Source organism: Marmota flaviventris, chromosome 4, assembly GCF_047511675.1.
Source record: "Marmota flaviventris isolate mMarFla1 chromosome 4, mMarFla1.hap1, whole genome shotgun sequence".
Taxonomy (NCBI): Eukaryota; Metazoa; Chordata; class Mammalia; order Rodentia; family Sciuridae; genus Marmota; species Marmota flaviventris.
Genome location: NC_092501.1, coordinates 31315037 through 31336528, shown reverse-complemented (window position 1 = coordinate 31336528; position 21492 = coordinate 31315037). Strand labels below are relative to the sequence as shown.

Here is a 21492-nt window from a genome sequence, read left to right as displayed (position 1 = left end):
TAATGTTAAGTTAATTTTGTCCCTGAGTTTGGGGCACAATCAGACAGGGGTTTAAAACCCTGTAGTGCCACTTACTATTTGTATAATGTCAGCTGTTTTGCTTCTTTGAGCCTCAGTTATCTACTGACAGACCTGGGATAATTCCACTTTCCTTTACCCCAACAAGTCCCTTGACCTCTGATTCTTCGTTTGGAAGGTGGGCATAATAAACATCCATACCTCACAAAATTGGGAGTGTCTTAAAGTGAGAAAGTCAGTGTAATTCTTACCATAGTGCTCAATACATATAAATGCATAAAATATTTTAAATGCAATTATTACTATTTTTTTATTACCTGACATATTTATTCTTTTGCTAAGAAAGTATTATACCGCAGAATAACAATATGACTTGTTTTTATTCCTCAGTCCGGTTTCCTTTATACTTTCGCTTTAGCCTCTGATTCCAAATCTCAAATTTAATTTAGTGACTTTTTGACTTCTTTAGTGGTTCTGTCAGAATCTCAAAGCAGTTTCTATTGCATAACTCAGCCTGATGTTCACCCTCAGTCTTAAATATACTCTAACCCGAGTGGGGCTGGTTAATAGAGCACCCTGTGTGAATTAGACAAAAGGGCCCCTGCCTCAAAACTTTAGTGCCATCTGTTGGAAATCCATTGTAATACACTGACTCGGCTAGAGTAACTCTGTATTGCAGTTAGGGTGCACCTGAAGGACCAGGCATGGCGGCACTAGCACATAAGTTTTTTCATTTGAATTCTCATGCTAACCTGGCCTACGCATCTATGGAGCTTTGAGGGGTTTGTTTTTTCCTTTTCAAAAAAATGTAAAAGCCCTTTAAAAATTTCTTTTAAAAACTGGAATTATTAAATTACAATTCCCACATACAGAAGTTAGTTAAATCCATCAAAAAGGACTTCAAGGGATGAGGATGTAGCTCAGTTGTAGAGTACTTTCCTAGCATGTGTGAAGCCCTGGGTTGGATTTGATTCCCAAAATTACAAAAGAAAAAAAAGATTTTTAATCTTTTTTCTTATACAGGGACATGTGGCTTATGTATTAACTCAAGAAATTGATGAATATTTGCTTTGGAATCCATCAACTGGGCAATGCCACAAGAAGTTTGATCCATTTTGTCCCTTACAAAGTGTAGACTGCTTATTCAATGATAGAAATGCAAGTATCCAGCGTAGATCTTATTTTGAATTATGTTCTCAAGAATCATCCTGGTGGGCTGGGGTTGTGGCTTAGTGGAAGAGCACTTGCCTAGCGTGTATGAGGCACTGGGTTCAATTCTCAGCACCACATATAAATAAATAAAATAAAGGTCCATTTATTTAGTTTATTTTTGACAACTAAAAAATATCTAGAAAAAAAAAAAAAACAGAATCATCCTGGCAATATGTTAGGGTTTTTTGTGTGTGTCTTTTTTTGGAACTGGTGGTTGGACCCAGGACTTTGTGAACGCAAGGCAGATGCTTTGTCACTGAGCTACATCCCAGCCCATGGCAACGTGTTAGCTGGAGAAGTCTGAAGATGTGTTCGATCAGAATCCCTGGGGTACAAGGGTTGGACAATCTCTTATCCTTAAAGCTCCCCTAGATGATTCTGTAGAGCCTTTGAGGTGGAGAACCAATGATTACAAAGCCCTGGGGTCTGCTTCTGCCTCAGACCCTGTTTGGCTTCTGCCACTTCATTGAAGTAGTAAGATTATAAATTTCACTCCATCCTAATCACTAAGGGCCTTGTATTCCCATGGGCTCAAACTGACCTTATGTTACATCTTTTATAGGTCTGGTTTAATATTCAACAAAATAACACACCAATGGCTGTGCATTTTGACTATTCAAAGGAAAGTTTCTGGAAACAGTTGTTTCCAAAAAGTTTCCAGGGGATGAAAACACAAAGCATTCAGGTAAGTCATGTTTTCTAGGTGTGTCTGTATGAGAGTCACCATTTCTTCTAGTGTCAGATCTTGTTATATTTTATAATTGATTGCTTATTGAGTTATTTGGCACTGCTCATCAAAAATTAGTTTTCTTTGTCATCCACAAACACATCTGTGTTTGAATTACTTTGACTCCTTCCTCTATCTTCAGCAAAAAAGAAATTGAGAAAAAATATCTCAAGTATAAATTTCATCATAAACATAGCATATAATGTTCAAGATAGGTTAATAAGTTCTGACATTGACTTAGCCTTCCTACTCCACATTCGTGGTGATCATCAAGTGTAAAATCAACAAACACAAAAATGCTTATCTGGGCTAACAGTAGTTATGTCATGGAATGGAAACAGGACGGAAACATTAGCAGTAAGGCTGAAGCAGGGATGGCAACAAGGATCTGAAAATGTCTCAGGAAAATCATGGAGCCAGATTAAGCATCACATTTTGAAGTCAAGAATTATGATGTGGCTCCCCTACTGCCCTACTTTTGGAAGAAGATGGGGGAAAACCCCTGAGAATGTGCTGCCTGGGGCTCAGGAGGCAGGAGGCCAGGAGCTGACCCAATCCCTAGATGTCTTGGCCAGCGAATCTGTCAAGTGCTCTGTCTCACTTTGGGAAGGTAGTCCAAATATCATGCCCACGGATATTTCTAGATTGAGGGCCATGGTATGGCAGGACACAGGCATTTGCAAAGTCCACAAACTAGGAGCTGAGAGAGAGAAAAAACAGGAAATAGGCAAAAACAAAATAGACAAAAGACAGCTTACCTTCACTCATAATCAGGAAATTCAAAACAATAAAACAGTATTGGCTTGCATAAAATTGACCAAAAAAAAAAAAAACAAACAAACAAACCCATGATCACACCAACTATCAAAGATGCAGAGAAATGGTAGAAGTGCAAATTGTTGTAATCACGTTGGAAAGCAATATGGTATCTGGTAAGGTTAAAGATACTCAATCTGTGATCCACCAATTCAAATCTGTGCATAGATACCCTTGAGGAACACGCCCAGAGAGAGAAGTACAACAATGCTTATATGAAAGGATTGCTTAAATAGCAAAACATCGGAAACAATTCAGCAATTAGAAAATTAGTACATGAGTTGTGAAGTATCCATACAATGAACTCTTCCATACAGCAGTGAAAAAGATATGAATAAATTCAACATAGTTCTCAATTTGAACGTGTGTTCCATCAGAATTTCTGAGGGTGAGACCCATACGTCAATATTTTTTAAAGCCCCTCAGGTGATTCTAGTGTGTAGCCAATATTGTGAACCACTAGCCAGGCCTATCGACATGTATGAATTTTTTTTTTTAATGTTAAACACCAGGTGCGCAGTGCACCCAGAAATTTGGGAGGCTGAGGCAAGAGGATCCTCAACTTAGTGAGACCCTGTCTCTAAATAAAAAAAGAAGTACTTGGGATGTATCTCAGTGGGAAAGCGCCCTTGAGTTCAATCTCTAGTACCAAAAAAAAAAAGGTAATGTTAAGCAAAATAAAAAAATATGTGGGGCTGGGGATGTGGCTTAAGCGGTAGCGCGCTTGCCTGGCATGCGTGCGGCCTGGGTTCGATCCGCATCACCACAAACGAACAAGGATGTTGTGTCCGCCGAAAAACTAGAAAATGAATATTGAAATCTCTCTCTCTCTCTCTCTCTCTCTCTCTCTCTCTCTCTAAAAAAAAGAGAGAAAAAAATATGTGAAATGATACATATTATACAAAACCATTTATATGAAGTTTTAAAAACTCATGTGCGCACGCACGTGTGTGTGTGTGTGTGTGTGTGTGTGTGTGTGTGTGAAGAAAGACAGTGATGTATAAAAGCATTTGTGGGACTGATAAATACTAAATTCAGGTTTGTGGTTACCTTTGGGGGGAGAAATAAATGAATGAGATCAGGGAGCAGTAGTACTTCAAGTACTAGATTTTTAAAAAATCTAGAACAAATATGGAAGAATGAATGCAAAGATTAGACATAGCTGAGTGGATGTCCACTACATCTTCCTCTATGCTTGTAAATTCAAGACAATCCAAAATATCAAAAAGAACAGTGGTGGTGGGCTGGGGTTGTGGCTCAGCGGTAGAGCACTCACCTAGCACATGTGAGGCCCTGGGTTTGATCCTCAGCACCACATAAAGATAAATAAAGGTATTGTGTCCACCTACAACTGAAAAAAAAAAGAACAATGGAGGGGGGACAGGACATGACACAACAGTACATGACATGATGACACCTCGAAGAGTAGCAGAGTTTATAAAGGCAAGAGCTTCTCTCATGTTCAACGTTTTTCTCCCACCCTTTAAGAAAAACTACTGTTCATTGTTTCTTGTGCTTCCTCTAAACATTCTCCATGCAGATCAAGCATATATACATATTTTTATGTTTCCTGTTTGAAACATTGTCTTGAAAAGGGGGAAACATGCTTCTGTCTCTCTCCTGAACAAGACACATTTAGAGCCTTTACAGCTCATGCCTTGCTTTCCCATCCCACAACTGTGGCCGGAGCCTCACTGCCTCGTAGGAGGACAGTGATCTATTTAGAGATGAGGTTTTTGTTTGTTCAATACACAATTATCCTCTTATTCATTCGGGTGATATTAATTGATTTCCTGCTGTGAGTCAGTGCTTTGCTAGGTGTGGGTACCCCAAGGGAAAAAATACATCTTAGAGGTCTTGGAGGAGGAAATAGAAGGAGACAAAAAAGTGGTGAATGATCAGTGCTATTTAAAAAATAAAAAATGAGTAAGCTTTGGGAGCATGCAGGAGGTCCTGAGGAAGTGGAGTCCCAGAGCTCCAGGGAAAAGCTGTGACAAGCTAAGTAAGGAAGAATTGGCAGGAGCTTGCCTACATGAAAGTTAGGGATCTAGCAGAGAGGGCAGCAGCAGGCGGGAAGACTGGCGGTGGTGAGATGTCTGTCAAGGAGCTGACTACCCTACATGGCCACGGCCAGGGCTGAACAGAGTCCTGGTAAGGATTCAGGCCTTTATCCCCAGGGCAGTCAAAGCCAACATCACTACGGCAAGGGCTGCCATGATCAAACTTATGTAAACTTCTTAAAAAGCCTTCTGACTCAGTAGAAACTAAACCTCTCTACCAAGTTGAATGTACAAATAGAAAACCTATAGTGGTGTTGGATTTATATCTCCATTGATTTCTTTTCTCTGGGTTAATGGTCCTTGTTCTTGCACCTTGCCACATTCACCCCAGAACAAACCACTATCTAAAGTGAACACCGCCTGTTACATACAACCGAGAACACAAATTTGAGTGTCCATGATGAGCATGTGGGTATTCAGAGATGGGGTTGACAAGGAAACCCTCTTGAAGTATTGAGGGACATGAGTTCCTGGAAAGAAAGTGGCCTTTGCCAAAAACAACAACAACAACAACAACAAACATCCTGTAAACTTACCAACTCAACATTCCCAGGCCTCGGGGTGGGACCTGGAGGGGCCAAGCTCATCCACAGCAGTTGCCTGGTGAAAGATGGAAGGTAGACAGTGGTGGTGCGAACAATCAGGGAATGCAGTCCACTGGTGTAGTGTGGAAGAGCTGCTGTCCCTGCAAAGACAATGGAGTTCATCCTTGCCTTTCTCTGTCTCTTGAGGAGACTTCCTGGGCCTGAGACTGTTATTTAATGGCTCACCAACCATGCAGGGCATCTGAACCCCCCCCCCGGGGGGGGGGGGGGGCTCATTAAAACACAGATCACTAGGCCTCACTCCAGAGTTTCTGATGAGGAGAGGGCCAAGAGTGTATTTCAAACAAGTTCCCAACTCTAGGATTGCTGGTCTGGGCCATGCTTGGGGAACCTCTAGGCCTATCCCTTTTGCCCACTTTTTGTAGAACCCTCATTCCACTTGTGAGAGGAACATCTGTCCCTGTCCCTACAGCTGCCTAAGTCTCAAAACCCAGCCCCTTGCTCTCACTCTTGTGAGCCCTGCAGGGAGGGAAGAGTTGGGTTGAGAGGGCACTTGAGAAGTCCTCCCCTCCTCCTAGAAAATTCTGTCTAGGAGGCGAACCTGAGGAAAAAGGAAGAACTGTGCCTCAGGGCTGTTGGGAGTGTGGGCCTGTGGCAAGAGCTTGGAGATGGGGGAGGGTAAAATGGATCTGGGTGTGTGTGAGATTAAGTGCACAAGCACGCACATGTAAGTACAAAGAATTGGCTCCCGCCAAGTATAAGAAGCAAGCATTCAGAAGGACAATGATAAACCTTGTTAGAAGAGGCCTAATAACAATAGCATTAATGTCTGATGTTCATAGAGTATTCCATGTGTCCAGCTTTACACATACTACTCTATTTAAAAATCTTCACACACAAAAATATCTTCACAAGATCCCAGAGCAGTGGGCACTATTCTAATAGTGTCCCTGTTCTAAAGAGGAAGTAACAAACTCAAAAAACTGAGAGATCAGATAACTTTGCCAAAGTCACAGTAGGCATAAAAGACCAGTGCAGCTGTCAAAGACTATTTGGTAGAATCAATGCATGTCAAATGCTTGTTTGAATAAATGAGGTGATGAAAGGTCTCTTACCCATGGAAAATTATTATTTTTTTTTTTGTAAATCCACGCCCTCTCCCCTGCTGTGTTGAAGCAATGTTGAAATCAAAGGAAATACTGTCATCTATGTTTTACCAAAAGGATGGAGTGTTTTTGCCGTGAGAGATGGGCTTGGGTCCCCTAGTCTTAGCATCCCAGGGGTAACTGTGATATAAAGTTGGCCTCTCTACAATCTTTCCTAACTTTAAATCATCTGTATTTCAGCCTGAAGAAATCATTTATTCTGATACTAATAAAAGCATGGTAGAAGATCTAAAGAACAGGTACCGTGGTCTCCTGTTAATCTCTTATTCAGTCACATTTCATTCCTCTAATCCAGCCTTTTAAAATACCTGTTAGATTCACCAAGAGAAACATGAAAAGAAAGACATTAACTATTAGTTCCATTGAGCCACCTGTCTCTTGACAGACACATTGAAAAGCGAACCCTCCTATCATCCAGGGCACTCTTTGAAAGGATAGTCCAAATTAACTTGGGAGAACACTGTAGGCCACTGATGGAAAGTTCCTGGCACAGATGCCTGTTGAACCTAAGCTAATAACAATGCAGGGGCTAACGCTTCTTGGAAGGACATAAAGGAAAATGACAGTGACCCAGAGAATGGTAAAAACATCCCATTTGAATGATAGAAACAGTATTACTGTCACTGCATGCAGGTACCTTGAAATGTTCAGTCAAGTCCAAAGGGTCACAGACTTTGTAGCCGGGCCTCACTTCTAATCTAAATGCATCAGAAGCTTTTGGGTCTGACTGTCTCCAGTGACTTACTCACATGGCAGCCTGGCAGATACTCCACTACCAACTAATCAGAACAGTGTGATGAAAATCATCTGGCCACTCCTTTTTCTCACTGGAACACTATCCACTTCACCCTCTGTTGTTTTCTTTCCTCATTTGCCAGTTTTTAACAACAACAACAACAAAATTAAAAAGAAGAAGAAATGTAGTAAGGAAGTGGTTTTCATCAGAATTGCTTATAGAACTATTTAAAAATATAGGTTCAGGGGGCTGGAGATGTAGCTCAGTGGTGGAGTGCTTGCCTAGCATGCATGAGATACTAGGTTCAATCTTCGGCATGCGCGCATGTACACACGCACACACACAAGTTTACATTTTTTAAAATTTTAATTACATGTCCCAGGCTCAGTACAGACTTCTTGAATTATTATATGGAGGTGAAACATTCTGATAAAGCCCTGCAGGGGATTCTGAGAATAGCTACTATTGTGATCCACTGCAAACTCCACCTATTTAACTGCACCATTAAACCTAGCCAAGAAGAAACTCCCAGCAGCTTTTGTAATACACATTGTGGTTAGAGACTAAATCCACACAGTCATCCTGCACAGAAGAGAGGCTTCCCAGGAGGTCCCCATCAACCATACTGTTCTTCCTTCCCTCCTCTTCCCAGCACAATTCCTAACCAGGCACTGTTCTAACCGATAAACCCTCACTGAGTTATATTCTTGTAGAGGAAGGCTGATTATCAAACCCATCAATCCATTGCCTGGTTTCCTCTCAATTCTGCTTACTAAATTAACTGATCTAATAATCTTGTCCCTGTTAACATCATCCCAAGCAAGATATCTGAGTTTCTGTATTCTTAGAAAAACAATGTCATATATCAAAGAAGGGTCTTACAGAGTAGGGATGTTGGGCAATAGATGTTTTCAGCAGCTTCTTACTCACGGGTAACTGGAAAAGAGTTGTGCTCCAGAGACCTAATTTCTGGCCAACCAATCTCCAGCCAACCAAACTCTGTTTCTTCCTAACTTCATTAATGTGAATGATGGCAGACGACCCTAGCTAAAGAGGTCTGGTTTCCTCTTACGACCAAAAAGCATCATTCTCATACTTAAAGAATCGAATGACAAAACCTCTCATCACACTTACTAAATGAGTTTTAATTTGTCACAGAATTATCTTTGCATTCTTACCTTAGGATTGAAAGGACTCTAAAGTGTAAGATCATGGAATGGAGACCTAAACATCCAACACGTTGGAATCGACAATGTATTTCTATTTTGCGACAACTTCTTCCTAAGCTGGAACTTGGCACAAGAAGCTTTGTTTCATCAGAAGAAGAGAGTGAATTTGAAAGACTGATGCAATTTTATTGGGTTTGTATATAATTTAATGTATTAATGACCTTTGGGTTATCTGTGTTGTTCATTGCTAAAAAAATAGCAATCTTTAATATTTCTTAAGTGTCTTTTATCTTTGTCCTACAAGATAGATGCTATGGCATTAAAATGTACTTACTTATAAACCAAGGAAATTGCCAATGTAGTGAACAATTATTATAGAACCATATTGTGTGGCATTTTCTTGGGACAAGTTGCATGTTTTATGACATATGAACTACAAAATTTGAAAAATGATACCCAAAAGGAACACACACTGCAACTGAAAAATGAAAAATGATCTCCAGTAATAAACTGGACTCCCTGTTATTCTGGGCAAGAGGATTCTAGGCAAGCTTCAATATCTCCCAGATTCAAATTGCTCCCAAATGTATACATTCTGCCTGGAGCTTTATCTTTCTTTCTTTTTTATTTATTTTTTTTTTTAATTTTTTATTGTGGGTTGTTCAAAACATTACAAATTTCTTGACATATCATATTCCACACTTTGATTCAAGTGGGTTATGAACTCCCACCTTCACCCCATACACAGATTGCAGAATCACATCAGTTACACATCCATTGATTTACAAATTGCCATACTAGTGTCTGTTGTGCTCCACTGCCTTTCCCATCCTCCACCCTCCCCCCTCCCCACCTCTCCCCTCCCCTCCCCTCCTCTCTCTCTACCTCCTCCACTGTATAACCCTGAGGGTCTCCTTCCATTACCATGCAATTTCCCTTCTCTCTCCCTTTCCCTCCCACCTCTCATCCCTGTTAAATGTTAATCTTCTTCTCCTGTTCTTCGTCCCTACACTGTTCTTAGTTACTCTCCTTATATCAAAGAAGACATTTGGCATTTGTTTTTTAGGGATTGGCTAGCTTCACTTAGCATAATCTGCTCTAATGCCATCCATTTCCCTGTAAATTCTATGATTTTGTCATTTTTTAATGCAGAGTAATACTCCATTGTGTATAAATGCCACATTTTTTTTATCCATTCGTCTATTGAAGGGCATCTAGGTTGGTTCCACAGTCTTGCTATTGTGAACTGTGCTGCTATGAACATCGATGTAGCAGTGTCCCTGTAGCATGCTCTTTTTAGGTCTTTAGGGAATAGACCAAGAAGGGGAATAGCTGGGTCAAATGGTGGCTCCATTCCCAGCTTTCCAAGAAATCTCCATACTGCTTTCCAAATTGGCTGCACCAATCTGCAGTCCCACCAGCAATGTACAAGTGTACCCTTTTCCCCACATCCTCGCCAGCACTTGTTGTTGTTTGACTTCCTAATGGCTGACAATCTTACTGGAGTGAGATGGTATCTTAGGGTGGTTTTGATTTGCATTTCTCTGACAGCTAGAGATGTTGAGCATTTTTTCATGTACTTGTTGATTGACTGTATGTCCTCCTCTGAGAAGTGTCTGTTCAGGTCCTTGGCCCATTTGTTGATTGGGTTGTTTGTTTTCTTATTGTCTAATTTTTTGAGTTCTTTGTATACTCTGGATATTAGGGCTCTATCTGAAGTGTGAGGAGTAAAGATTTGTTCCCAGGGTGTAGGCTCCCTATTTACCTCTCTTATTGTTTCTTTTGCTGAGAAAAAACTTTTTAGTTTGAGTAAGTCCCATTTGTTGATTCTAGTTATTAACTTTTGTGCTATGGGTGTCCTATTGAGGAATTTGGAGCCCGACCCCACCGACTGTAGATCGTAGCCAACTTTTTCTTCTATCAGACGGCGCGTCTCTGATTTGATATCAAGCTCCTTGATCCATTTTGAATTCACTTTTGTGCATGGCGAGAGAAAGGGATTCAGTTTCATTTTGTTGCATATGGATTTCCAGTTTTCCCAGCACCATTTGTTGAAGATGCTATCCTTCCTCCATTGCATGCTTTTAGCCCCTTTATCAAATATAAGATAGTTGTAGTTTTGTGGATTGGTTTCTGTGTCCTCTATTCTGTACCATTGGTCCACCCGCCTGTTTTGGTACCAGTACCATGCTGTTTTTGTTACTATTGCTCTGTAGTATAGTTTGAAGTCTGGTATCGCTATACCGCCTGATTCACACTTCCTGCTTAGCATTGTTTTTGCTATTCTGGGTCTTTTATTTTTCCATATGAATTTCATGATTGCTTTCTCTATTTCTACAAGAAATGCCGATGGGATTTTGATTGGCATTGCATTAAACCTATAGAGAACTTTTGGTAATATCGCCATTTTGATGATGTTAGTTCTGCCTATCCATGAACAGGGTATATTTTTCCATCTTCTAAGATCTTCTTCTATTTCTCTCTTTAGGGTTCTGTAGTTTTCATTGTATAAGTCTTTCACCTCTTTTGTTAGGTTGATTCCCAAGTATTTTATTTTTTTTGAAGATATTTTGAATGGAGTGGTTGTCCTCATTTCCAATTCAGAGGATTTGTCGCTGATATACAGGAATGCCTTTGATTTATGTGTGTTGATTTTATATCCTGCCACTTTGCTGAATTCATTTATTAGCTCTAATAGTTTCTTTGTAGAGCCTTTTGGGTCTACTAGGTATAGAATCATATCATCTGCAAATAGTGATAATTTAAGTTCTTCTTTTCCTATTTTGATGCCTTTAATTTCTTTCGTCTGTCTAATTGCTCTGGCCAGTGTTTCGAGAACTATGTTGAACAGAAGTGGAGAGAGAGGGCATCCCTGTCTAGTTCCAGATTTTAGAGGGAATGCCTTCAGTTTTTCTCCATTCAGAATGATGCTAGCCTGAGGCTTAGCATAGATTGCTTTTACAATATTGAGGTATGTTCCTGTTATCCCTAGTTTTTCTAGAGTTTTGAACATAAAGGGATGCTGTACTTTGTCAAATGCTTTTTCCGTGTCTATCGAGATGATCATATGGTTCTTATTTTTAAGTCTATTGATGTGGTGAATAACATTTATTGATTTCCGTATATTGAACCAGCCTTGCATCCCAGGGATGAATCCTACTTGATCATGGTGTACAATTTTTTTGATATGTTTTTGTATCCGATTCGCCAGAATTTTATTGAGGATTTTTGCATCTAGGTTCATTAGAGATATTGGTCTGTAGTTTTCTTTCTTTGAAGTGTCTTTGTCTGGTTTAGGTATCAGGGTGATGTTGGCCTCATAGAATGAATTTGGAAGTTCTCCCTCCTTTTCTATTTCCTGAAGTAGCTTGAAAAGTATTGGTATTAGTTCTTCTTTAAAGGTTTTGTAAAATTCTGCTGTATACCCATCTGGACCTGGGCTTTTCTTAGTTGGTAGTCTTTTTATGGTTTCTTCTATTTCCTCAATTGATATTGGTCTGTTTAGGTTTTCTATATCCTCCTGACTCAATCTGGGCAGATCATATGACTTAAGAAATTTATCTATGCCTTCACTATCTTCTAATTTATTGGAGTATAAGGATTCAAAATAGTTTTTGATTATCTTCTGTATTTCTGAAGTGTCTGTTGTGATATTGCCTTTTTCATCCCGTATGCTAGTAATTTGAGTTCTCTCTCTTCTTCTCTTCGCTAGCATCGCTAAGGGTCTGTCGATTTTGTTTATTTTTTCAAAGAACCAACTTTTAGTTTTGTCAATTTTTTCAATTGTTTCTTTTGTTTCGATTTCATTAATTTCAGCTCTGATTTTAATTATTTCTTGCCTTCTACTTCTTTTGCTGTTGTTTTGCTCTTCATTTTCCAGGATTTTGAGATGAAGTATGAGATCATTTATTTGTTGGTTTTTTCTTTTTTTAAGGAATGAACTCCAAGCAATGAATTTTCCTCTTAGAACTGCTTTCAATGTGTCCCATAGATTCCGATATGTTGTGTCTGTGTTTTCATTTATCTCTAAGAATTTTTTGATTTCCTTCTTGATGTCTTCTATAACCCATTGATCGTTCAGTAACCTATTGTTCATTCTCCAAGTGATGTATGCTTTTTCCTTCCTTCTTTTATCGTTGATTTTCAGTTTCATTCCATTATGATCAGATAAGATGCATGGTATTATCTCTACTCCTTTATATTGTCTAAGAGTTGCCCTGTGACATAATATATGATCTATTTTTGAGAAGGATCCATGTGCTGCTGAGAAAAAAGTGTAACTGCTTGATGTTGGGTGGTATATTCTATATATGTCAATTAGGTCTAGGTTATTAATAGTGTTATTGAGTTCTATAGTTTCCTTATTCAACTTTTGTTTGGAAGATCTGTCCAGTGGCGAGAGAGGTGTGTTGAAGTCTCCCATGATTATGGTATGGTGGTCTATTAGACTCTTGAACTTGAGAAGAGTTTGTTTGACGAATATAGCTGCACCATTGTTTGGGGCATAAATATTTATGATTGTTATGTCTTGTTGGTGTATGGTTCCCTTAAGCAGTATGTAGTGTCCCTCTTTATCTCTTTTGATTAACTTTGGCTTGAAATCTATTTTATTTGATATGAGTATGGACACTCCTGCTTGTTTCCGAAGTCCATATGAGTGATATGATTTTTCCCAACCTTTCACCCTCAGCCTATGTATGTCCTTTCCTATCAAATGCGTCTCCTGTAGGCAGCATATTGTTGGGTCTTGTTTTGTGATCCATTCTACTAGCCTGTGTCTCTTAATTGGTGAGTTTAAGCCATTAACATTTAGGGTTATTATTGAGATATGGGTTGTTCTTCCAGCCATATTTGTTTATTTCTGTTACTAAACATGGTTTGTTTTCCTCTTTGATTATCCCCCCCCCCTTTACTGTCCTACCTCCCACTGTTGGTTTTCATTGTTATTTTCCATTTCCTCTTCCTGTAATGCTTTGGCGAGGATGTTTTGAAGAGATGGTTTTCTAGCTGCGAATTCTTTAAACTTTTGTTTATCGTGGAAGGTTTTAATTTCATCCTCCATCCTGAAGCTTAATTTCGCTGGATACACAATTCTTGGTTGGAACCCATTTTCTTTCAGTGTTTGAAATATGTTATTCCAGGATCTTCTAGCTTTCAGAGTCTGTGTTGACAGATCAGCTGTTATCCTGATTGGCTTACCCCTAAATGTAATCTGCTTCCTTTCTCTTGTAGCTTTTAAAATTCTCTCCTTATTCTGTATGTTGGGCATCTTCATTATAATGTGTCTAGGTGTGGATCTCTTATGATTTTGCACATTCGGCGTCCTGTAGGCTTCTAGGATTTGGGATTCTGTCTCATTCTTCAAGTCTGGGAAGTTTTCTTGTATTATTTCATTGAATAGACTTCTCATTCCTTTGGTTTGGAGCTCTGTACCTTCCTGTATCCCAATGACTCTTAAATTTGGTCTCTTAATGTTATCCCATATTTCTTGGATGTTCTGCTCATGGTTTCTTAACAGTCTTGCTGAGCTGTCTATGTTCTTTTCCAGTTGAAATACTTTGTCTTCATTGTCTGATGTTCTATCTTCTAAGTGTTCTACTCTGCTGGTAGTATTCTCCATTGAGTTTTTAAGTTGGTTTATTGCTTCCTGCATTTCTAGGATTTCTGTTTGTTTGTTTTTTATAACCTCTATCTCCCTGTATAGTTGATCCTTTGCTTCCTGGATTTGTTTGCGTAATTCGTTGTCGAAGTGATCTTTCATTGTCTGATTTTGCTGTTTAATGTCTTCCTTGATACTCCAGATCATCTGAAGCATGTATATCCTGAATTCTTTATCTGACATTCCATCTGCTGCAGCTGTTACCTCTTCTAAAGTTGCGTTGACCTGCATTGCTTGTGGTCCTTTCTTTCCTTGTCTTTTCATACTGCTTGCGTATCTTTCCTGCAGGTGCGGGCGGCGGCTCTGCTCTCTTCTTATTCCAATTGGGGTGTCGTGGCTACCACGCCGGCAGGTCACTGGGCCTGTTCTGGGAGCTGGCGGCGGCTCTGTTCTGCCCCTACTCCAATTGGGGTGACGAGTGTACCACGCCGGCAGGCCACTGGGCCTGATCCGCCGGTCGGTTGCAGGTTTGCCTACCCTGCAGGCGCGGGCGGCGGCTCAACTCTGCCCCTACTGCAAATGGGGTGACGTGTCTGTCGTACCGGCAGGCCACTGGGCCTGTCCCGCTGGTCGGTCGCAGATCTGCCCACCTTTCGGGCACGGGTGGAGGCTCTGCTCTGCCCCTACTCCAATTGGGGTGTCGTGACTACCCCGCCTGCAGGACACTGGGCCTGTTCCTGGCACGGGCGGCGACTCTGCTCTGCCACTACTCCAATTAGGGTGGTGTTTGTACCACGCCGGCAGGCTCCTGGGCCTGATCCGCAGGTCTGTTGTAGGTCTGCCTACCTTGGAGGCGCGGGCGGCGGATCTGCCCTGCCCCTCCTACCACGCCTGCGGACCCCTGGGCCTGATCTACAGGTTGATCCCTGGTCTGCTCACCCTGCGGGCACGGGTGGCGGTTCTGCTCCGCCCCCGATTGGGGTCACGTGACCACCACACCGGCAGGGCCTGATCCGGGCGTGGGAGAAGGATCTGCTCTGCCCCTACTCCAGTTGGGGTGACGTGTGTACCACACTGGCAGGCCACTGGGCCTGACCCGCCAGGCTGTCACAGGTCTGTTTACCTTGCACGCTCATTCGTCACAGCGCGAACCGCGGCTCTGCCCTGCCCCTCCTACCACGCCCATGTACCACTGGGTCGCGGGTCTGCCCACCTTGCGGTTGCGGGTGGCGGCTCCGCTCCGCCCCCTCTCCAATTGGGGTCACGCGGTCACCACGCTGGCAAGCCGCTGGGCCTGCTCCGGGTGCTGGCGGCGGCCCGGCTCCTTCCCTCTGGCTCGACGACAAATTGAGGAGACTCGGGTGACTGTGCCTCACCCCCCCTACCAGGAGACCAACTGCTTATGTTACCACTGGTATTGATGAAGTTCCCTCCTCCGCCGCTTTCTGCAGACATCAGATCTCTGCCATGTTGGTATCCTATGCGAATGGCAGCATTTCGTTCCCCTTGCCGGGCAACCAAAGCACCGGGTGAGTCCTGACCGGCCCTCAGCAGGACCCGGACCGAGAAGCAGTTTCCGCGGGCTCCTAGCCCCGGGCCAGGGAAGTTCCGGGAGCCAGAACTCGGCCACTCCGTGCTCGGTGTAAGCTCCTATAAATGTAAGCTCCAAGAAGCAGTCCCCGCGGGCTCAGTTCCGGGAGCTGTAATTCGGCTGCTTAGTGCTTGTTGTATGCTCTGGTAGGCGCAGGGTCCAAGAAGCAGCCTCCGCGGGCTCAGCAGCCGCTCCGCGCTGGGTATTCACTCCGATAAGATCAGCTTCTAAGAAGCACCCAGGCGCTGAGCCCTAGCAATCTGTCTGCATGCCGCAGGCGAATTGCAGCCTGAAATTACCTGTTCTATGGCTGAATGAGCTGCGGTCAGTCGAAAACAGCGGTGGTGACGTCAGTTTACCAACATGGTGGCTGCTGGCCTCCTCTGTGGTCTGACCGGTGTCTTTCTTTCTTTTTTAAATATTTATTTTTTTGTTTTAGGTGGACATAGTATCTTTATTTATTTTTATGTGGTGCTGAGGATCGAACCCAGTGCCTCGCGCATGCCAGGCCAGCACACTACCACTTGAGCCACATCTCCAGCCCTTGGACCTTTTTCTTGACCTCCCTTCTTATATTCATTTGTCTAGTGACATCTTGGATAGTAAAGAGGCATCTCAAACTCAGCAAGTCCACATGCAAACAGGTTGGGCTTTTGGTATTTGTTAGGGTCCTCCTTTCCTTCTACAGCATCTGGGTATCCTTTTACCTCCGCTTCCCTATAAACTGGTCCAGTGGATTTTTGAAAACCCCATACTTACAAGAGTGAGACTCCTTTCCTGTACCATCAAATAGATGAGATGTATCCTAGGGAAACTCCCTGAGAGGTAAAGGACCTGTTGGCAGTTGAGTCCTTAGGCTTCAAGAGAGGGATCTGCAGGCACTATTCATTCATAAATAAGGAGAAAGTTGCTTTTACTTTGCTTGGTTTTTAATAGAATTAAAGGGGTGAACTGCAAAACATAGTAAAATAAAAATCAAGGTTTAAAACTTTGAGTTCCTATGTAAAGTTATCTATTTAATAATACGTAGTCAAAAATAATAAAACCGGACTGAACCCTGTACCCTGTGTTCAAATCCTAGTGATGTAGCCACTCACTAGGGAAAATTATCTAACCTCACTATACCTTCTATCCCATTGGATAACAGGGATTAAAAAAAAAAAAGCTGTTTTGTGGTTGTGGTGAGGATTAAATTAGTCAATATTGTACCCAGAACCTAGATAAATGTTTTTATATTAAATGTTAACTATTATTTTTATTCTACGTGCCAGGCACTGGAATTATGACAATGAACAAGAAAGATACAATCTTGTGCATTCACACAGATTATAGGCTAGTTAGACTAGAAAGCAGATAATTACAATATATTTTATTAAGTAAGTGAATGGAGAGATGCTGCAGTACTCAATCACATATGAAGGACATGTAAATGGATTTGAGGACCAGGAAAATCCACCTGAGGTAGGCAATCTCAGGCTGAAATAAAGAGGTTTATTACTGTTTATTACAGTAATATTAAATAATTCTACATAGGACTGTATTCCACAACCCTTTTATACTATCACACAGTAGTCACTTAATACATATATAATCATTGTTGAATAAATTCCTCATATGTAAAGCCAAGTAATATCCTTGTCAGCTTTTTGCAAGTTAATTGTGTATGTTCTGTTATCTGACAGACCTAGTTATGCTCCTTTCTATCTGTGAAGTGGCTGTTACAATAGAACCTACCTCATAGGGTCATTTTGGGATTAAATATGTATGGGAAGCATTTAGCACTGTAAAACTAGGACATAATCAGCATCCACAGAACAATTGTTTTATGATTACTTTTTCTTTGATCATTTTGCATCCAGTAATTCCAGATTATCTCCATGATTGTAATGTGGTTTGTGTGTTGTTCTGTCTTTGATCCAGATCACAGGATTTCCCATCCAGATGCGATACACTGATATACAGTCTGTTATTGATGCTGTGTATCAGACTGGAATTCACACGTCTGAATTTCCCCAGACAGAATATGCTTTAGCTGTGTACATTCACCCATACCCAAACAACATACTGTCTGTGTGGGTCTACTTGGCTTCCTTAGCCCGACATCAATGAAAAGAAGAAGGGAAAAGGAAAAGGCAGAAGCCACTAAAGTTTTTCTGGTACCATGGAATTTGGCTGCTTATGCTCAAGTCCAGTTGCATGCTGAGCCTTATTTACCTACAATTGGGCACAATGGAGACTAATCCCCTCCCCCAAGTCTTTAAGGATGAATCTAGATGACCTCTTTACCAGAGACCTCCTTCAAGAGGACATTTGGGGCATTGAGGCTGTTGGGTGTCACTGTTTACAGTAGGCTTCACATTACTTCTGCCTGGAGAATCTTGTTGAAAATGCAGATTCTTGGGTGCCTTGCAAGACCTACTGAATGAAAACCTCAGAGAGTGGAGCTCCAGAGCCTGCGTGATTATCAACAAGCTCCCCAGGTGATTCTGTAAGCAAAAGCCCAGCCTTACAGAATGTCATCATTATTGAAGTGAAGCTGGTGTGTTTGATATTGGTACCTACTCCAGACTGAAGTTGTGGAAGGACAAAGAGGGGAAAAGCAACCACAGCTGTTCTCTTGAGAGAGGAAGCTCTTCTCCCTTGAGTTTTAGGCACCTCTGCATCCTCCCCTTACCCCTGCTGTGCTGCTACCACTACATCTACTGCAGGATGTAACAAAAGCACCTTTGAAACTGTCCCTTGCTCCCCTGCCCTCCCTTTTGCCATTTCACTCCTCCCTAATCTTTTTTTTTTTTTTCTAAAGAAAAACCCTTCCTTAGGTTTTTCCTGACTAGCTGCAGGAAAGTCCATAGCAATATCCTGGCCACAGAAGAAGAAAGGAAATACACCCCTCGGTGGGTGACCAAGACACCCCCCAACCCCCACGGAGCCTGTAGACTTCCTATTCACTGTACTTCCTTTTCCTCCCAACAAAAGCCTTTCATTCCTGAGCCCTCTCAAGATGGAGCTTTGAGGCAATAAAAAAGTCCGTCTTTTCTCAAGATTGGTGGCCCTTGAATAAACATGATTCTTTCCTATCAAAGCTCATCTCCTGAAGACTGGTATTCCAGCAGCAGGCAGCAGGGACATTTTATTCTGGCAACAGGATTGCTTGGGGGCTGGAGAAGGGAGGGAAGGAAAGGGGAAAGAAAGAAGGAAGGATATTGCCTCAACTTGTGAGCATTATGAGGCTACTTTCCCATTCCTCATGATTGAAGGGATTCTAGTGTTTTCTTTCTCTCCACCCATGCTCTGGTTGCCATTTCTGGATTTCAAGCTAGGGATCCTGCAGAAAGAATGGGGTAATTCACCACCAGTTTGGTGATATTTCAAATTATGGTCTACCCTAGTCATCTGCTATTATTTACTTTTTAACCTGTCCAGGTTTTATAGCCACATTCATTGAGAAAGAAAGGGAAAAATTTGTTTAATCTGTTGTATTTGAGGTCTCCAGAGATAGAACCAATAGAATGTGTGTATGTGCACGTGCATGCACGTGTGTGTGTGCATATAGGATGTGTGTGCATATATACGCATGTATGTGTATGTAGATATATATATATATATATAAAAGTAAATGTGAAGATATAAAAGAAAAATTAGATCACATGATCATGGAGACCGAGAAGGGCCAAAATCTTCTGTCAACAAGCTAGAGATTAGGACAGTCAACATGTCCCAATCAAATCCCATCCAAATCACCCTCAAAGTATTTGACTAAATATCTGGGCACACTATGGCCCAGTGAAGTATACACATAGAAATAACTATTATATCCATCTTATCTGGAGTAGAATCTCATGTAGCATTTTGAATTCTGGAACACTTTCTGGTAAACTGATTATAAATACCTACAAATTCTAGACCCTATTTTTAAAAATAGCTTTAGAAAGTATTATTTTTTCTTTATTGTATGTGCACGTGCGTGTGCGCGTGCGCACACACACACACACACACACACACATATATATATATATATGTTGTAGACACAATACCTTAATTTTATTTATTTTTATGTGGTGCTGAGGATGGAACCCAGTGTGCCTCACACATGCTAGGCAAGCACCCTACCACTAACATACAATCACAGCCCTAGAAAGTATTCTTAACATTCTATGTTATGCTAAAGTGGTTTGGAAAAGTGACCCAGGAAATCTTCTCTATCAAGTGGGAGTATACAATGGTACAGCCCTTGCCTAGCATGTGTGAGGTCCTAGGCTTGATCCCTAGCACCACAAAAATAAATATATAATAGGTGTAATTTGCCTTTTTTATAACCACCCCAGATGCTAGGGTTAAATTTCTTGGAGAAGGACAGGAGGAGTACAATAAGACAATGATGCCTTAAGCAAGGATGTTAATATGAATAGTAGTTTCAGTGAGATTAACAGTACAAATCACAACGAATCAAGAACCAGAGAAAGGGCTTCTGGATACCAGTCTTTACATTCACTAGAGCACAATGTAGCCACTAAAAGGAATCCTGGGTGTTCAGTCATGGAATGTTCACCAGAATATATTATATGACAAAAACAGGTACACAACATAGATTGTAATGTTCTACCATTTGTGCACAAAATGGGGTAAAGGGGCCATACACATGGATGTTTATAAAGACCTGGATTATTTCTGTAAGAGTACAAAAGAGTAATAGTGTTGCCTCTAGGAAGAACTGGGATCAGGAGAGTGAGAGATTTGCTAGTCATTGTGTACAGTCTAATACTGTTTAAATGTTTTATATTTTGCATGCATTTGTTTAAAAAAAAAGCAATTTAAAAAAGTGGCTTTTCACTGAGTAAAGTTCAGTGAGTTACAAAAGCTCTCCAGAAATTCTGACCACACCCCATCTCTTGCCAAATCCACTTGTGTCTTCTACTGCAGGCACACTGGACTCTACAGTTTCTATTCTCTGCTCTTAATGTAGATGTTCTGTCTTTTTCACTTCCATCCTTTTGTACCTTTATTGATCATTGCTTCCTAAACTTGGAAATCTTTCCTGTCTTCTCTTCACTCCAGCTAGAGAAATCAGTCTCCATTTTCATTCCAAACATGCTTTCTCCTTACAGCCTTTGCGTTTGCCATTCCCTCTACCTGGAATATTCAACCACCAGATATCTGCATGCTTCCTCAGTCCTTTGCACACCCCACCTTACTATAAAACAATGCCCCCCCACCATGGTCACATTATAAACCTCATATCCTGTTTATTTTTTTCCACCACACTTGTCACCATGTGATGTGTTTGTTGTTGTTCATTTAACATGTTTATCTCTTCCTAGTAGAATACAAACTTCGCGAAAACAGAGACTTCATTTAGGAATAGGTGAAATGCCTTGTATCCAGTTTGTGCTAAAGAAAGTACTAAAGAAATCATAACAAACCTGAAATTTGCATTTTAGGGATGTATAATCACAGTGGGGACACGCACACATGCCCCATACATTAACGTACAAAAGAAATAAACACAAGTTTTATAATGAGGCAAATCCAGAAAAATAACATAGATGATTTCTGAACAAATGTTTTCTAATGAATAACCTCTTCAAAGTAGAAACTAGGAAAGACAACCTGTTTATTACACTGATGATTATAGTCTGTGACCCCTTTTTCTGAAAGTTCTTAAGGAGGCCCTGGACATTTAAGTCATTTGTAGGCCAAATTATTGTCATAAAGTTGCTTAGAAGTCAGGAATTGGAAACTTAAGGAGGCGGGTACTATTTAAATGCCGTTAAAAAAAATGGTAAGATTTTATCCTTATGTGTCCTTTCCTGAGATATGTCAGGCAGCTTCTCCCTGGACTTTGACAGGCTATGC

General features: G+C 41.1%; 1 protein-coding gene across 1 annotated transcript in view; it reads left to right on the top strand.

The window, feature by feature from the left end:
* Positions 1-18649, top strand: part of Cc2d2b (coiled-coil and C2 domain containing 2B) — a 96717-nt gene extending 78068 nt beyond the window's left edge. Inside the window, 5 exon segments of the mRNA XM_027930308.2 lie at positions 1042-1176; positions 1793-1915; positions 6725-6783; positions 8464-8641; positions 17560-18649. Coding sequence (XP_027786109.2) covers positions 1042-1176; positions 1793-1915; positions 6725-6783; positions 8464-8641; positions 17560-17748 — 684 coding nt within the window. The 3' untranslated portion in view covers positions 17749-18649.
* The last annotated feature ends 2843 nt before the right edge of the window (positions 18650-21492 follow it).